At 46.9% G+C, this 16,080-nt stretch overlaps 1 protein-coding gene across 1 annotated transcript in view; it reads left to right on the plus strand.

Moving 5' to 3' along the window:
• notch3 (notch receptor 3) overlaps positions 1-16,080 on the plus strand; it is a 168,322-nt gene that overhangs the window by 74,077 nt on the left and 78,165 nt on the right. The window contains exons 4-7 of the mRNA XM_052041847.1: positions 3,987-4,322; positions 10,870-10,992; positions 12,631-12,864; positions 13,227-13,382. Coding sequence (XP_051897807.1) covers positions 3,987-4,322; positions 10,870-10,992; positions 12,631-12,864; positions 13,227-13,382 — 849 coding nt within the window. The remainder of the gene's footprint in view (positions 1-3,986; positions 4,323-10,869; positions 10,993-12,630; positions 12,865-13,226; positions 13,383-16,080) is intronic.

Raw genomic sequence — 16,080 nt, forward strand, 5'->3', positions numbered from 1 at the left:
AGTGCATTGAGGTAGTACAAGGTAAAACAATACAGAATGCAGAGTAAAGTGTCACAGCTACAGAGAAAATGCAGTGCAGGTAGACAATAAGGTGCAAGGCCATAACGAGGTAGATTGTGAGATCGAGAGTCCATTTTATCATACTAGGGAACGGTTTAACAGTCTTATAACAGCGGGATAGAAGCTGTCCTTGAACCTGCTGGTATGTGCTTTCAGGCTTTTGATCTTCTGCCTGACGGGAGAGGCGAGAAGAGAGAATGTCCTGGGTGGGTGGGGTCTTTGATTATGCTGGCTGCTTTACCGAGGCAGTGAGAAGTACATACAGAGTCCATGGAGGGGAGGCTGGTTTCTGTGATGTGCTGAGCTGTGTCCACAACTTTCTGCAGTTTCTTGGGGTCCCGGACAGAGCATTTGCCATATCAAGCCATGATGCATCCAGATAGGATGCTTTCTGTGGTGCATTGGGAAAAGTTGGTGAGTGTCAAAGGGGACATGCCAAATTTCTTTAGCCTCCTGAGGAAGCAGAGGTGCTAGTGAGCTTTCTTGGCGGTGGCGTCTATGTGGTTGGACCAGGACAGGCTATTGGTGATGTTCACTCCTAACGTGCCTCCAGACCCTCTTACACTCTGAAGTTAGTTCAGGGGATAATGGAGGTTGGGCAATGAATTGGCCTTTCTAATGCTGTAAACGTCCCATGGATGAATCCCCCTTTGCTTCATGGCTCAGAGTTTCCTGAAGCAGAGGGGGGGGGTCCACCAAAAATGCTCTTAAGAATGTGGCCTTGAATCACAGTGGGTTGATGGGAGGGGTGGCCTTTGTTTCTGGCTTTTGGTTGGATGGACTGTTGCAGCATGTCCTGTCTCCTCCCCAAGTTCATGCTGTCGATTCCTGGGTTAATGAGTAGATGATTATGAGCCTTGCTGGTAAAAACTAGTGGTAAAGCTAGTCGAGCTGGTACCTCACAGCACGAGACTCGGGTTCAATTCTGACCTCGGGTGCTGTCTTCCTGAAGTTCACACATTCTTCCTGTGACCCATGTGGATTTCCCCTGGATGCTCTAGTTTCCTCCCACATCCCAAAGATGTGCAGGTTGATAGTTTAATAGGCCACAGTAAATTGCCCCTAATGTAGGTGGGGGTTAAGGGGGCAGGAAGGGGAGTTGATGGGAATGTAGGAAATAGAATGAAATAGGATTTGTGTCAATGGGTATTTGACAGTCAGCGTGGACTGTGAACCAAAGGTGTTGTATGGCTCTCTGACTAAGTTTCAAGGTAGCTTTTGGAATAATTATATTTTCATATACATCATGCTCTCTGGATTTTATTTTGTTGTTTGTGCATTAAATATATGAGACTGGTGATACAGGGAACCAGAATCTTTTCTTCTGTATAACATTGGTTAAATACTAGAGAAATAAAGGACTGCAGATGCTGAAATCTGGATGAAAAAAACAACAAAGTGCTGGAGGAACTCAGCAGGTCGGGTAACATCCGTGGAGAAAAGCAGCCGGTCAATGTTTTGGGTCAGGACCCTTCTTCAGGACTGAAGATAGGAAAAGGGGAAGCCCAGTATATAGGAGGGAAAAGCAGAGCAGTGACAGGTGGACAAAAGAGGGGAGGCGGGGTGGGCACAGGGTGGTGATAGGTAGATGCAGGTAAGAGGTAGTGATGGGCACTATCCACTAAGTAAACCCCCCCACCCATACTTTGCCTCTTTTTTTCCCTTTCCCAGCCTCTTTTTTTCTCCTCGCCATTTGTTTTCTCTCTCCTCTTCCTCTCCTCCTCTCCCCCCATTCTGCCTGCCTCCATACCTTTGACCCATCCCCCAGGGGATCTCTTCTCCCCTCCTGCCCCGCACCAGCCCATCACTATCTCTTACCCGCATCGACCTGTCACCACCCTGTGCCCACCCCGCCTCCCCTCTTTTGTCCACCTGTCACTGCTCTGCTTTTCCCTCCGATATATTGGGCTTCCCCTTTCCCTATCTTCAGTCCTGAAGAAGGGTCCTGACCCAAAACATTGGCTGGCTGCTTTCCTCCATGGATGCTGCCTGGCCTGCTGAGTTCCCCCAGCATCTTGTCGTTTTTTCATGGGTTGTCTTTCTGAGCTGTTTATGGCAAATAAGCTGTGATATCTTTATTAGTCATATGTACAGTGAAACACACAGTGAAATGCAACTTTTGCGTAGAGTGTTCTGGGGGCAGCCCGCAAGTGTCACCACACTTCCGGCACCAACATAGCATTTTTCGCAAATAAACATAGCAAATTGGTTCTTGAGTAAATTGCTCCACCTGCTATTAAGACAAATTTTAACAATTAATGGCAAGGAAAGGAGATTCATTCAAATACATTAACCAATGACTTGTGGCAAGCAAGGAAGTTCTACTCACTGTACATCATTTGCAAGGCTACATCATTATGTTTGAGTAAATAGTAAAGAAACATAGTGATGGTGTTGTGAAAGAGTAAGCCATTATCTAAAAACTAGGGGCACCATTAGTACCACAGTGGTTAGGTATACTTGCAATGATACTGCTGTCTGCTGAGGGCCAGAATCGGACTGGCCAGTCAGCACTGGGTTTGAAGTAGCCACTGCACTTGGAGGCTTTGTGTGGGACAAATCAATCTGGGTTCCCATTACTCACTGCCATCTGGTGGGGATGGTTGGAAGTACAAGCATTGAGATTGGCAACCACACGATAGAATGGTCAAAGAATCGCAGAAAACTTGAGACACAGGAGGCGACCGTTTGGCCCATTGTGTCCGTACTAGTTGAAAAGAGCCTCTAGGTTTAATCCCAACTTCAAGCACCAGGTCCGTAGACCTGCCGATCATGGGGCTTCATGTATGCACCTACTGGGCAGCTCAGTGGCACAGCCAATAGAGCTGCTGTCTTGCAGCTCAGGTACAATCCTGATTTCCCATGCTATCTGTATGCAGTTTGCACGTTCTTCCTGTAACTGCCGGGGTTTCTTCCGGGAGCTCCGGTTTCCTCCCACATCCCAAAGATAGTCGGGTTGGTAGGTGAGTTATGGAATTTGAAACTGAAATGGGATTCATGTAAATGGGTGCTTGACGTTTGGTGCAGACTCAGTGGGCGTGGTTCCTTGCTGTATGACCCTGTGACCTCCAAGCGCTTTTGGTCTCCTGTCAAACTTGCACAGAAAGAACAGCCACTTGAATGAGGTAACACACAAAATGCCAGAAGAACTTGGCGGGTCAGGCAGCATCTATGGAGGGAAATGGACAGTTGACATTTTGGGTTGAGATCCTTCCTCTGGATGAACAAACAATGTGCTGGAAGAACTCATCGGCTCAAGCAGCACCTGTGGGAGGAAAGGAATTGTCGATGTTTCAGGTCGAAACCCTGCATCAGGACTGAGAGTCTCCTATCCTCTCACTCCCTTCCCCCCACTGCTCCATTTGTTTTCTTTGCCTCTCTCTCTTTGTCGGCCTCTGTCTATCATTCACCTGCCACTGTCTTCCAACTCCACCCCCACTCACCTCCCCTACCAGGCACTACTCGTCTATCATCTTACACCCCTCCTCAGTCTACCACTCGCCTCGGAATCCTTTCTTGACACTTCCCTTCGCCTCTTTACTCTCCGTCCTGATGCAGGGTTTCGACCCGAAACATCGATAATTCCTTTCCTCCCGCTACTCGACCAGCTGAGTTCCTCCAGCATCTTGTGTGTTGCTCCAGATTCCAGCATCTGCAATCTCTTGTGTCTAGATCTGGGTGTCCACATGAAGGGTCTCGACACAAAACGTCGACTGTCCATTTCCCTCCGCAGATGCATTCTGACCTGCTGAGTTCCTCCAGCATCTTGTTTGTTGCATCTGCAGTCTCTTGTGTCTCCACTTGAATGAGTTGTTCTAGCATTTAAATAAAGCGAACTGATGGGCTTTTGCAGATAACTGGTGCATATTGTTGTAAGGACCTTTGCATTCCTCAGTGTTATGATGCCTTCTCTTGCACCCCCTCAGGAGTGAACTGCTCGCAGATCGATGCCTGTGCCACGAGCCCGTGTGCCAATGGAGCCCACTGCACCAACTGGAACAACCGCTACAACTGCACCTGTCCCCCCGGCTTCAGTGGCAAGCACTGCCGCACAGACATTGATGAATGCAAAGTGCCCAACCTCTGCAAGAACGGAGGGACATGCGTCAACACCCCGGGCACCTTCCACTGCCAGTGCCTGGCCGGCTTCACTGGGCGCCAGTGCGAGAGCGTCTACATCCCCTGCGCCCCATCCCAGTGCCAGAACGGAGGGACCTGCCGCCAGACTGGGGACCTGACGTACGAATGTGCCTGCTTGCCAGGTGAGGATGTAACCCGCTTCCTCAGGGTGGGGTCATCTTCGTGACTGAGTAACTCTCTCCCAATAAGGTCACGGTATTGTGGAGGAGTGTCAGGCATAGAACTAGGCCATTCGGCCCACCTGGTTTGTACTGGTGTTTGTCCTCCACACCAGTCTCCACTCCCTCAGTGTTTCACCCGACAGGCTGAGAACATTTTGTAACCTGAACTTTTCCACTGGAAGTGAACAGAACACAGTGTGTGGGAGAGGGTCACGGAAACAGCAGTGATGGGGGGACTGAGCAGGTGCGGGAAGAGTGGCCGCCAGCCGACCTCACTGACTCAATGAGTCTGCTCGGTGCTCCCCAGCTCTGCTATGTAGCCCCCGATTGTTGCGGCTCGGGTAGGGGAGAGAAGGCACGCGGGAAATGCCCTGTTCCGACCCGGCAGATGAAGCCCGTAGTCCCGCAGCAGCTGGAAAATCCATCCCGCTAGACTCCCAAGCCCTCGTTGGTATGTACAGGATGTCCATAAGTTGGGCGTTCGTAACCCGGGGAAGTCCTTTTTCTCTAATATGTATTCCCTTAAGTTACCAGTGTAAGTGTGAGTGATTGAAGCCCCTTGTGCCTGCTGGTCACCTCAGTGCTATCACAATACCATCATCCTTCCTCCCCACTATCTGAAAAGGCTTCATTCGTAATTCTTTCTATCAACACTGGCTTAGTGAAACACTAAGTGAGGCTCAGTGTGGAAGAGGGTGAGAATGGAGCAGGAAATCAGAATCATTTTCCCACATTTTCAGTGTATAGCTGCAAGGCTGACATTTATTGTTCCCGAACTAAGGAGGGAATTAAAAGTCAACCGCACGAGTAGGTCTGGAGTCATACCCAGGCAGGACTGAAAGGGCTTTCGTGAACCTGAAGGGGTTTTAACTATAGAAAAATTGGTTTCGTGTTTATCACTACTCAAACTAGTTTTTGATTCCAGACTTTTTTAATTACATGAATTTAAATTCCTGAGCTGCCCGGGTGGGATTTGAACTTGAATCATTGGTCCAGACCTTGAGCAAAGCAACCATGCCTTCAGCACAGCTATCCTGTGTCCCTGTTGGGTCTACAGGCTTCACTCTGCACAACTCAGTGACTGGGTCAGTGGTTCGATGTGTGTCATTGGTTGAGGTGGTGCTACAGATGTGAATAAATGGGGAGATGCTTCTGCACCTGTGAATAAATAGGGTGGTGGTTCTACAGATGTGAATAAATGGGGACGCATTCTACAGATGTGAACAATTTTGGGAAAGTAGAGCTACAGAGGTAGATGCCTGGGGAGGTGGTGCTACAGCTGTGAATGGAGGAGGAGGGGATGCTACAGATGTGAATGGAGGGGGAGGTGATGCCACAGATGTGAATTGCTGGGAAGGCATTTCTGCAAATGTAAATGCACGTTACTTTGACATTGATTTGCACCCACTGATGTCTTGTGTATCTTGCCTACATCTTCTTGCTGGGTTACCTTGGTCTTCCCATTCCGAGGGTTGATCCTTTGAATGCAGGTGCTGGTTGGGACAGAAGGTGAGGACCAGAGAACATTGATCTTGCTCCCTCTAGGAGGAGAGAGAGTGAGCGGAGAGATGCAGGAAATAGATGAGATGCGGGCAATGCCTCTGTCACTTGTGGCAGAGGGGAAGCCGTGGTCCATGAAGAAGAAACACCTCTGCGGAAAGTCCCGTCATCGGAGCAAGTGCTACCGTTCATTGCTGCATCTCTGAACCACTTGGGCAGCTTCACCAGAAGGATGGTTTTATTCCTTTTTATGCCTTGGTGGCCTTCAGGGGTTTCAGAACTCCATATCCAAACAGGTGCCCATGGAGAGACTATACGAATCTTCCTGGAAAAAACAAACTTAAAACTGAACCACACCAGTGATTCACAACCAATCTACTTCTCATGCATGAAAAGTCATGCACTTGGCACGATGCCATACTTTAATAGCAGCCACACATTTGGTTTATTTTAACATGTGCAACTGGTATTCAAGTAAGGTCAATTAATGGAATTGACAGATTAAAGCTGCCCAGAAATATGGGCACACGAACAAGACAGTTTGGAGCCTGACTGATTTTCCTAAATGTTCTTGTGGGACAAACTTTGAGCTCTGGGGTCCCACAAGCCAGCAATCAGTGGACATAAAAATGCCACCAATACTATGCTGGTGAAAACCAAGGCGATGAGGTCAGAAGGATGTGGCAAGTGTGGGCAAACAGGAAACGTGACCAAAGTCAAGATGTTGTTGGTATTAGAGGTCACAAGTTCACATTGGTTTTCTTTTCTCGTAATGTTTTAAAAAAAAATAAAAGCAGATGACTACTTGGCAATTAGTCATTGCTTCCTGAATAATCGAGGGGGACATTTATGTCAGATGTCGGATTCTTTTTGTGCTCACGGGTCTCGGGAGGAAATGTTTTTCTATGGAGCAGGAAGCAATTGGAAGTATTTCGTGTCAATTGCACTAAATTAACGAAGTCAGCAGAGTGCCTCGCATAGTCAGGCGAGCAACACAGGCAAAGGATGCAGGGCAGACGGCAAAATTCCCTCTGCAGCTGGCACTGTCCTCAACTAATGTACGCCAGTCAGCCACACTGATTATACGGTATCTGTGCAGGCGGGATTTAGGGTTTGTCACAGATAGAATAAGCAGGAACTGGAGTGGATAGCAGAGTATTGGTTTCGATAGGGTGGACATGAAAAAGGATATTTACTCTTGTAGGAGAATCTAGAACTAAGGGTTCTTGATTAAAAGTAAAGGGGGCACCCATTTTCCCTATTATAGACTCGTATTTCATTATTGGTATTGGTTTATTATTGTCATTTGTACCGAGGTACAGTGAAAAACTTGACTTGCGTACCGATCGTACAGGTCAATTCATTACACAGTGCAGTTACATTGAGTTAGTACAGAGTGCATTGAGTTAGTACAGGTAAAAACAATAACAGTAAAGTGTCACAGCTACAGAGAAAGTTCAGTGCAATAAGGTGCAAGGTCACCATTATGGTACAGAAGAAGGCCACTCAGCCAATTGAATCTACGTCAGCTCAGAGCAATCCAGCCAATTGCTTCCCCCCACCCTCTTATTTCCCTGTAATGTATTCTGTCTCACACGTCCATCAGCAATGGCACAGTGGTGTAGCTGGTAGAGCTGCTGCCTCGCAGCTCCAGAGTCCCGGGTTCAATCCTGACCTCCGGTGCTGTCTGTGTGGGGTTTGCGCGTTCTCCCTGTGACTGCGTGGGTTTACTCCAGGTGCTCTACGTCACAAAAACGTGCAGGTTGGTAGGTTAACTGGTTGCTGTAAATTGCCCCTAGTGTGTAAGTGAGGGGTAGAATCTGGGGAAGAGTTAATGGGAATGTGGGGAGAATAAAATGGGATTAGTGTAAAATTGGGAGCTTGATGGTCAGCATGGACTGGATGGGTTGAAGGGCCTGTTTCCGTGCTGTATATCTCAGTTTCCCCAGTTCTCCCATCCTTGCCCCTATACCAGGGGTAAGTTACAGTGGCCAATTAACGCAATAACCCATGTCTTTGGGATGTGGGAGGAAACTGGAGCACCAAAGGGGAAACCCTCATGGACATAGGGAAAGCGTGCAAACTCCGCACAGACAGCACCAGAGGTCAGGATGAAACCTAAGCCATTGGAGCTGTGCGGCAGTAGCACTACCTGCTGTGTCGTACTGTGACCCATTTAAGACAGAAATAAGGTAAAATATTTTCTCTCAAGACAGTCACGAGTCTTTGGAGTTCTCCTCAGAGGGCAGTGGAGGCAGAGTATTTGAATATTTCAAAGGCAAGGGTAGATAGATTCTGGGTGTACAAGGGAGGTGAAAGAGGCAGGGAGACAGGAGCATGGAGTTCAGGTTACAATCAGATCAGCCTTGATCTTAATGGTAGGACAGGCTGGAGGGGCTGAGTGGCCACCTCCTGCTGCTATTTCTTATGAAGGGAGTTGGCGAGAATTGGGTATGTTCCCTCTGGGAGGGCGGAGGCTGCTGTGGTCGTTTGAACAATGTGAACCATGGCCAATTGCTTCATCCACACGGAGTTAGTATAGATGGGTGTTGTGGATGTGGTGGGTTGAACCATGACTCTGTGACCTTGACTAACATTGTAGATCAGAATCAGGTTTATTATCACTGACATCCGTCATGAAATTTGTTGTTTTGTGGCAGCAGTACAGTGCAAGGCATAAAAATTACCACGAGTCACAAAAATAAATAAATAAATACTGCAAAAGAGGAATAACGAGGTAGTGTTCATGGGTTCATGGACCATTCAGAAATCTGATGGCAGAGGGGAAGAAGCTGTTCGTAAAATATTGAGTGTGGGTCTGCAAGCTCCTGTACCACCTCCCCAATGGTAGTAACATGAAGAGGATATATCATGGGCGGTGAGGGTCCTTAGTGATGAATGCCGCCTTCTGGAGGCACTGCGTCTTGAAGATGTCCTTGATGGTGGGGAGGGTTGTGCCCGTGATGGAGCTGGCTGAGTCTACAACCCTCTGCAGCCTCTTTCGATCCTGCGCATTGGAATCTCCCTACCAGGCGATGATGCAACCAGTCAGGATGCTCTCCACTGTACATCTGTAGAAATTTGCAAGAGTCTTTGGTGACCTACCAAATCTCCTCAAACTCCTAATGAAGTAGAGCCGCCGGCGTGCCTCCTTTGTGATTGCCTCAACGTGTTGGGCCCAAGATAAATCCATCCAGAGTACCTGGTCCTTTCGAGTGCCAAGGGTAGGGGGAGATATCCAAAATTAATCTGCCAAAGCTAATGCAGGTAGTTTTAACCCAACCTGCCAGTCCTTCCGTTGTGAAATTGCCCAAATAGCTCAGCAATACAGCTATGAATGCTGGTTCAAGTCTTACAACTGGCCTTCAAACCCACTGATGGAGAGGGCTCCTGATCCTCATCACTTCTAGTGAGGATGAATGTGGACCTGGTTGACAATCTGCCCACCAATACTACACCCCATTAGAATCCAGGGCAAGTCTTTAGGACAAGGCCAATACTCCCCCATTTAGTGGGATCTGTGCTTGGCGAAATAACTGAGGGACATAACGTTCAACATGTTAATTGTCACTGCAGTGGTTACTTAATCCATAGGGTTCACCTTATTGAATGAGAGCCACACTTGTTCGTATTCAGTAGAATATCCCTCCTGCCCCACATAAAGGCATGATGACGTTACAAACCACTCCTTTTAAGGAGTTGGAGTTGTCCAAAGGAAGTCCCAGGGGTTTCTAGTAGCCCAACCTGCCCAGTGCTTTTGTTTATAACCATTGGTACTTGTGAACTTTCTAACTATATCACCACAATATTATTACTGCCCCTGTCATCACACCATGTTGGGAATCATTGATCCAGTCTACACCGCTGACACTCTGACAGTGGCTGGACAAAATCTCACCTATGGTATACTAAAGGTGAATTCCTCAACCCCACTCTCCTGGCACTCGTCAACATTCTGTGTGGCCATACTGATGTGGAACAGTGATGCCCTGTCACTTACGTAGGCTCCTTCCACCACAGGATGTGGAGGGGCTGAGTCAGGTGGGGAAGCCCCGCAAACAATGAAAGTGTGTATCACCCCAGGGGGCCACATAAGTAGCAATGGTGTTATGGTTTTAAAAATAAGTTAACACTATTGAATGTAATGATCATGTACGTAAAAGTTTTGCACTGTTTCTTCTTTTACATATTTTTTATTATGAATAAAGTTTATTTTTGAAATTTAAAATATTGCATAGCCACACAGTGTCCTCTGCAGAGTTATATTGAAGCACTTTATAAAACTAATGTAGATATAAAAAAAAATACCTTTGGAACATGAACTTGGAGTGTTATTGGATCCCTGCTCACCCAATTGTAAGAATAGAGCATTAAAAGAGGTGCTGGAATAGCCCATTTGGCCCCTCAAGCCTGCTCCATCATTCAGTGGGATCATGGCTGATCCTGTGCCTTAATTCCACTTCCCTGCCTGTTCCCCATAACCCTCGATTCCCCTGTTGTCCAAATATCAGCCTTGAATATTTTCAATGACTTAGCCTGCACAGCTCTGTGGGGGTTGAGAATTCCAAAGGTCTCCAACTCCCTGTAAAGAAATTTGTCCCTTGCCTTAATTGGGCAATCCTTTACTCTGAAATTTAGCCCAAGGTCCAGATTCCACCACGAGGGGGAACATCCTATCCTAGCATCCACTCAGTCAATCCCCATCAGAGTCATATGTTTCAAGAAAATCACCCCTTATTCTTCTAAACCCCAGTGAGTATGGGCCCAATGTACCCAACTGCTCCTTGTAAGACGGTCTCTTCACCCAGGGAATCAGCCTACAGAACCTCTAACTTGCCTCCACTGCAAGTTAAATAGGGAGACCCATACTGCACAGAGTGCTCTAGGTGTGGTCTCACCAAACCCTATACACTTGCATTGACCTTCATCAATTCAGCATCTATATATTTGTCCAGTTAAGCTTATTATTTAGGAAGCCTGATCCTCATTTTCTTTTTTTCCTCATTAGGTTTTGAAGGACAGAATTGTGAAATTAACATTGACGATTGTCCCAAACACAACTGTGGGCATGGCGGAACCTGCATCGACGGGGTGAACACCTACAATTGCCAGTGTACACCTGAGTGGACAGGTATGTCAGCAATAGCAGGAATAGGAAGATCCTGTCCCCTGTTTACTGGTGCAGGGTAGGTGAGATACCATAACACCAAATTAACTCAACTGTTGAAAAAAGGAAGGACCTCTATTTATAAAGTGACCTTCATGTTTTTGGACTTTTGTCTATTTGCTCACAGGATGTAGACTTCGGTGGTAATGCCAGCATCCATTGCCAATCTGAACTGAGGAGGCAGTTAGAGTTAACCATATATTAGTTTGGAGTCACATGTGAGCCACAGGGTAAGCACAGCTGATTTCCTTTCCTGAGGGTCCATCAACCACTCCTAACCTGGATCCACCTATTGCTTGCCAGCTCTTGCCCCAGCCCTCCCCCTCCCCTACTTCAAGGGTCTCAACCCGAAACGTTGACCATCCATTTCCCTCCACAGATGCTGCCTGACCCGCTGAGTTCCTCCAGCGGCTCTTTTCTTTTTGCAACCTCTCAGGCTGATGTGCTTTCCCCAGATTTTTCTCACCCATCTCCACTGAAAGGTCATCAGCCTGAAACATGAACTGTTTCTATCCCCACTGATGCTGCCTGACTCACTGAGTATTTCCAGGATTTTCTGTTTCCATCTCACAATTGAGTTTGCTTGTGCTTGCCAACTCGAAGGCACTTTGCTCCCCAGCAGGGGAGAATGGGGAGATGTGGATGAGTGGATTGAGGTCTAAAGTTACACAGCTTTTTGAGAGGGTAAACTTGGGGAGGGAATTTTCACCTGCGGAGGTGACTGAAACTGGGGGAGTGGGATACAAATGTGAAGTGCTAACCTGGGAATTCGGGAGAAATTTACGAGTGGTGGGAATGTGGAAGTCACTGCCAGGTGGAGATTTGGGTAGAGTATGTCATGGAAAGCTGGACAAACTCATGAAGGTATAAGGATAAGAATGGTAGGATTAATTTAAACAGTTTGTGAGGGTGCATAATGTTGGGGCAAATGGCCTGGTTCTGTGCTGTACGCTCAATATAATTCGGTGGTTTATATTAATTTTTCAGGATGTGATGTTGCTGTAAGGCCAGGGTTTGAGCCTGTTTGTAATTGCACTTGAGAAGGTGGTGAGTCGCCTTCTCAAACCGCAGCTACAGCTTGAATCCCCCTTCCCCCAGTTTGTCTACTACAATGCAGTAGTTGTGATACAATTAAGTGTCTGGCTGGGCCATTTAAGAGTCAGCCACCTTACTTGGGTCTGGAGTCTCTGGGTGAGGACAGCCGATTAACTACTCTGAAGGGCCTTGGTGGATTGGAGGGAATTTTACACCAATCCAGGTATTTCATGCTCACTACTAATGAGGTTAATTTTCTTTGAAAGTCCAGATTACTTAATAAACAGCTGCTGTGATGGGATTTGAATTTGTTTCTCTAGTTGTTACCTTGGTCTGCTGGATTACTAGTCCGGTAACTATACCACTGTGGCACCACTTTGTCTGGGACGTGTTAACAGCCTTGAACTAGAATCCTGTGGTGAAAGGAGATTTTACACACTCGGTTCAACTTCCAAGTGTGCTGAATTATTTTTGAAGGATTTTTGAGCCTGATTGGTTGTTGGACCATGGAGGCGGTTTAGGTTATCTGCAGGACTCTGACACCTTTGTGAATCTTGCCCTTCCCAGGTCAGTTCTGCACAGAAGATGTTGACGAGTGTCACCTGCAACCCAATGCTTGCCACAATGGAGGCACCTGCTTCAACACTCAAGGCAGCCACACGTGCGTCTGTGTCAACGGGTGGACAGGGGACGACTGCAGTGAGAACATCGATGACTGTGCCACGGCAGTCTGCTTCCACGGAGCCACGTGCCATGACCGAGTGGCATCGTTCTTCTGCGAGTGCCCTGTTGGGAAGACAGGTAATGATCCGTACCCGATACCTCACCACCCTCCGCCCACAACACAGAAAACTAATCGTCACAGGGGTTGATGAAATCAAAAAAAAGCCTTCAAGTACTGGAAATCTGAAATAAAAACAGAAATTGCTGGCAACACTCAGCAGCATCAATACATCGAGAAACAGAGTTAACGTTTTGGTCTGGGACCCTTCTTCGGATGATAGGTCTCAGACCTGAAAGTTTAGCTCTCTTTCTGTTTCCATAGACGCTGCCTGACCAGTCTGATGGTTTCCAGCTCTGCATGTTGGCATGTAACACCAATAGCTTACAAAGCCACTGATTCCTCCTTGGCACCTTTTAACTCTTCTCCCGTTGACTTGCAGGCTTGCTCTGCCACCTAGAAGATGCTTGTGTTAGCAATCCATGTCATGAAGGGGCCATCTGTGACACCAACCCAGTGAACGGAGAAGCCATCTGCACGTGTCCCTCGGGATTCTCCGGACCTGCTTGTAATCAGGATGTGGATGAGTGTTCAATAGGTATGGATGAGCACGCTATCCAATGGAGCTGAGCTGCTGATGGAAGCGACAAAGATTTATCCCGTTAGACATAGGGTTACAACTGGAGAGTCTAGAAGTTGCATCTTTTCAGTCCCATTTTAGATTCAAAAATTCCTCTTGGTGATGTTATTTTTCCCTCGTATTACCCCACACTCAACCTCCCCCAGCAGCATGTTCCCTGAGGCTCTCTAATCCTTCCCCTCCATAAAGTGCCAGATTCCAATACCCTTGGCAAATGTCTTCAAAACTTCCCTTGACCATTCTACATTTGTGTTGTAGCACACGCTGTCTGATCTATTGGAGGTCCTCTTCCCTTCTATTTCTTACATTCAAATGCTCTGTCAATTTAGGAAATAGGAGAAGGAGAGGGCCATTCGGACCCTGGACTGTGCTCCACCATTCTTTTAAGTCACAACTAATGATCTTGGTTTCAGCTCCACTTTGCGGCCCATTCCCCATAACTCTCTGCCATCCAAAAATGTCAGGCTTGAATACGCTTAATGAACATAGGCTTCCACACTGGGGCTGGAACAATAGACTTTGCTTGTGGCAAAAGGGATAAATTATGAGGGCAGGTTTATTAATTTGCATTCCCTTATATTCAGAAGCTTAGTGGTGTAACTGAGCTGTTAACAACTTTATACATAATTGTGATGCCCCAAATTGTTTACCCAGTGATGTACCTTAGTAAGCCCTCAGTGAGGACACACATGGTGACAGTAGTCAGACTGTAGTAGGGTTGTTGATTGAACAACCATTTGCCGGGACACTGCAGAGAACCCTCCAAAATAATAGCACGGGTGATTCTTTCTAACGTTAAGATATCTCTGTGTAACATTTCAACTGAAAGGTAGCTCTTCCTCAGTACTGAGGGATGATACTGTATGAAAGAAAATCTTTCTTATTCAAAGAGTGACTGGCTTGTTTACTAAAATAGAAACACAGAAGGCTGGAAATGCACAGCAGGTCATACAGCAACTGTGGGGGGAGAAACCTCATTAACACTTCACGTCAGTGGACTTCCGTTAGAACTGGAAGAACAGAGACAAAACAGGACCCTCTCTAATAATTATTATTTTTTCCCAACACTTGAGGAGTTGTTGACCTTAAGTGTTAACTCTGTTTTACTCTCCACAGTTGCTGCCTGACCTGATGAGTGTTTCCAAGATTTTCAAGCTAATTCAGATTTGAGGCATTATTGGGCTTTCACTACATGTTTCTTTGTCTGGATTTCGAGGTGCTGCCTTGCAGTATATTTGTTACTCACCAGGAAGCATAGCTTCTTCTCCACTGTCAATTAAAAGTGTTTCCAGCACTGCTTTAGGTCATAGAATCTAGAATCATTGCAACATGGAAAAGGCTGATCTGCCCATCAAGACCATGTGCCTTCTGTAGGAGCAATGCAGAAAATCCCTTTCCCCACAGTCCTGCAAGTTTTAATCTCTCAGGTATCTGTTTAATTCCCCTTTGAAAGCCATGATTGAATCTGCTCTCTCTGCCCTTTTAGGTATTCCCGATCAGGACTATTCACTGCATGAAGGAAGTTTTGGCCTCGCGTTGCCCCTAGTTCATCTTCCTCCCCCATCTGATTCTGCACCTTCCACCGAAGGAAGGAGTTCCTGATATTTCCTTTGCCTTGATCCTTGCTGATTTGAAAACCTCATCGAGCCATCTCATCCTTCTCTCACTCAAGGGGAACAGCCCCAGTGTCTCCAGTCTCACAGTGAAACTGAAGCCACTTAACCTGTTAAATCTTTGCACCCACTCCTGAGCTTTCACACCCTTCCTCTGGCACTGCAGGCGAATTAGCACGCACTCCAGTTGTAGCCAAACTAACCTATTAAGGTCATCCTAACCTCGTGACTCTCTACTCTGTGCTTTTGTTTAAAAATTCCTTTTTAAAAAAAAGCTTTATAAAGGCTGTTGATTGCTTCCTCAGCCTGTTCTGCCACCTTCACTGTGTGCAGTTCTGGTCTCCATACTTGAGAAAAGATATACTGGCTTTGGAGGCGGTGCAGGGGAGGTTCACCAGGTTGATTTCAGAGATGAGGGGGTTAGTCTATTGAGGAGAGATTGAGTCACTTGGGACTATACTCGAATGAGTATAGGAGAATGAGAGGGGGCCTTATAGAAACATATAAAATTATGAAAGGGATAGATAAGATCGAGGCAGGAAAGTTGTTTCCACTGGTAGGTGAGACTAGAATTGGGGGACATAGCCTCAGGATTCGGGGGAGTAGATTTAGGACGTTGATGAGGAGAAAGCTTTTCCCAGAGAGTAGTGAATCCGTGGAATTCTCTGCCCAGGGAAGTAGTAGAGGCTACCTCATATATTTAAGACAGTTAGATTTTGGGAATTAAGGCTTATGGGGAAAAGGCAGGTAGGTGGATCTGAGTCCACGGCCAGATCAGCCATGATCTTATTCAATGGTGGAGCAGGCTCGACGGGTCAGATGGCCGACTCCTGCTCATATTTCTTATGTACATTCAAAGGCCAGTACATGTAAGCACACACATCCTTCAATCCTGAAACCCCTCAATCCTCTCCCACCCCATTTAGAATTTTACCCTTTCTGCTGCCAGCTTGCATGGGTGTAAAATTGAAACCCAACCCAACCTGGCCATTGGCCAAGAACACAAGAGAAAGCAAGCAGGAGTAGGCCACCCGGCCCCTCAA

Source organism: Pristis pectinata, chromosome 31 (genome assembly GCF_009764475.1).
Source record: "Pristis pectinata isolate sPriPec2 chromosome 31, sPriPec2.1.pri, whole genome shotgun sequence".
In the NCBI taxonomy this organism is placed as follows: Eukaryota; Metazoa; Chordata; class Chondrichthyes; order Rhinopristiformes; family Pristidae; genus Pristis; species Pristis pectinata.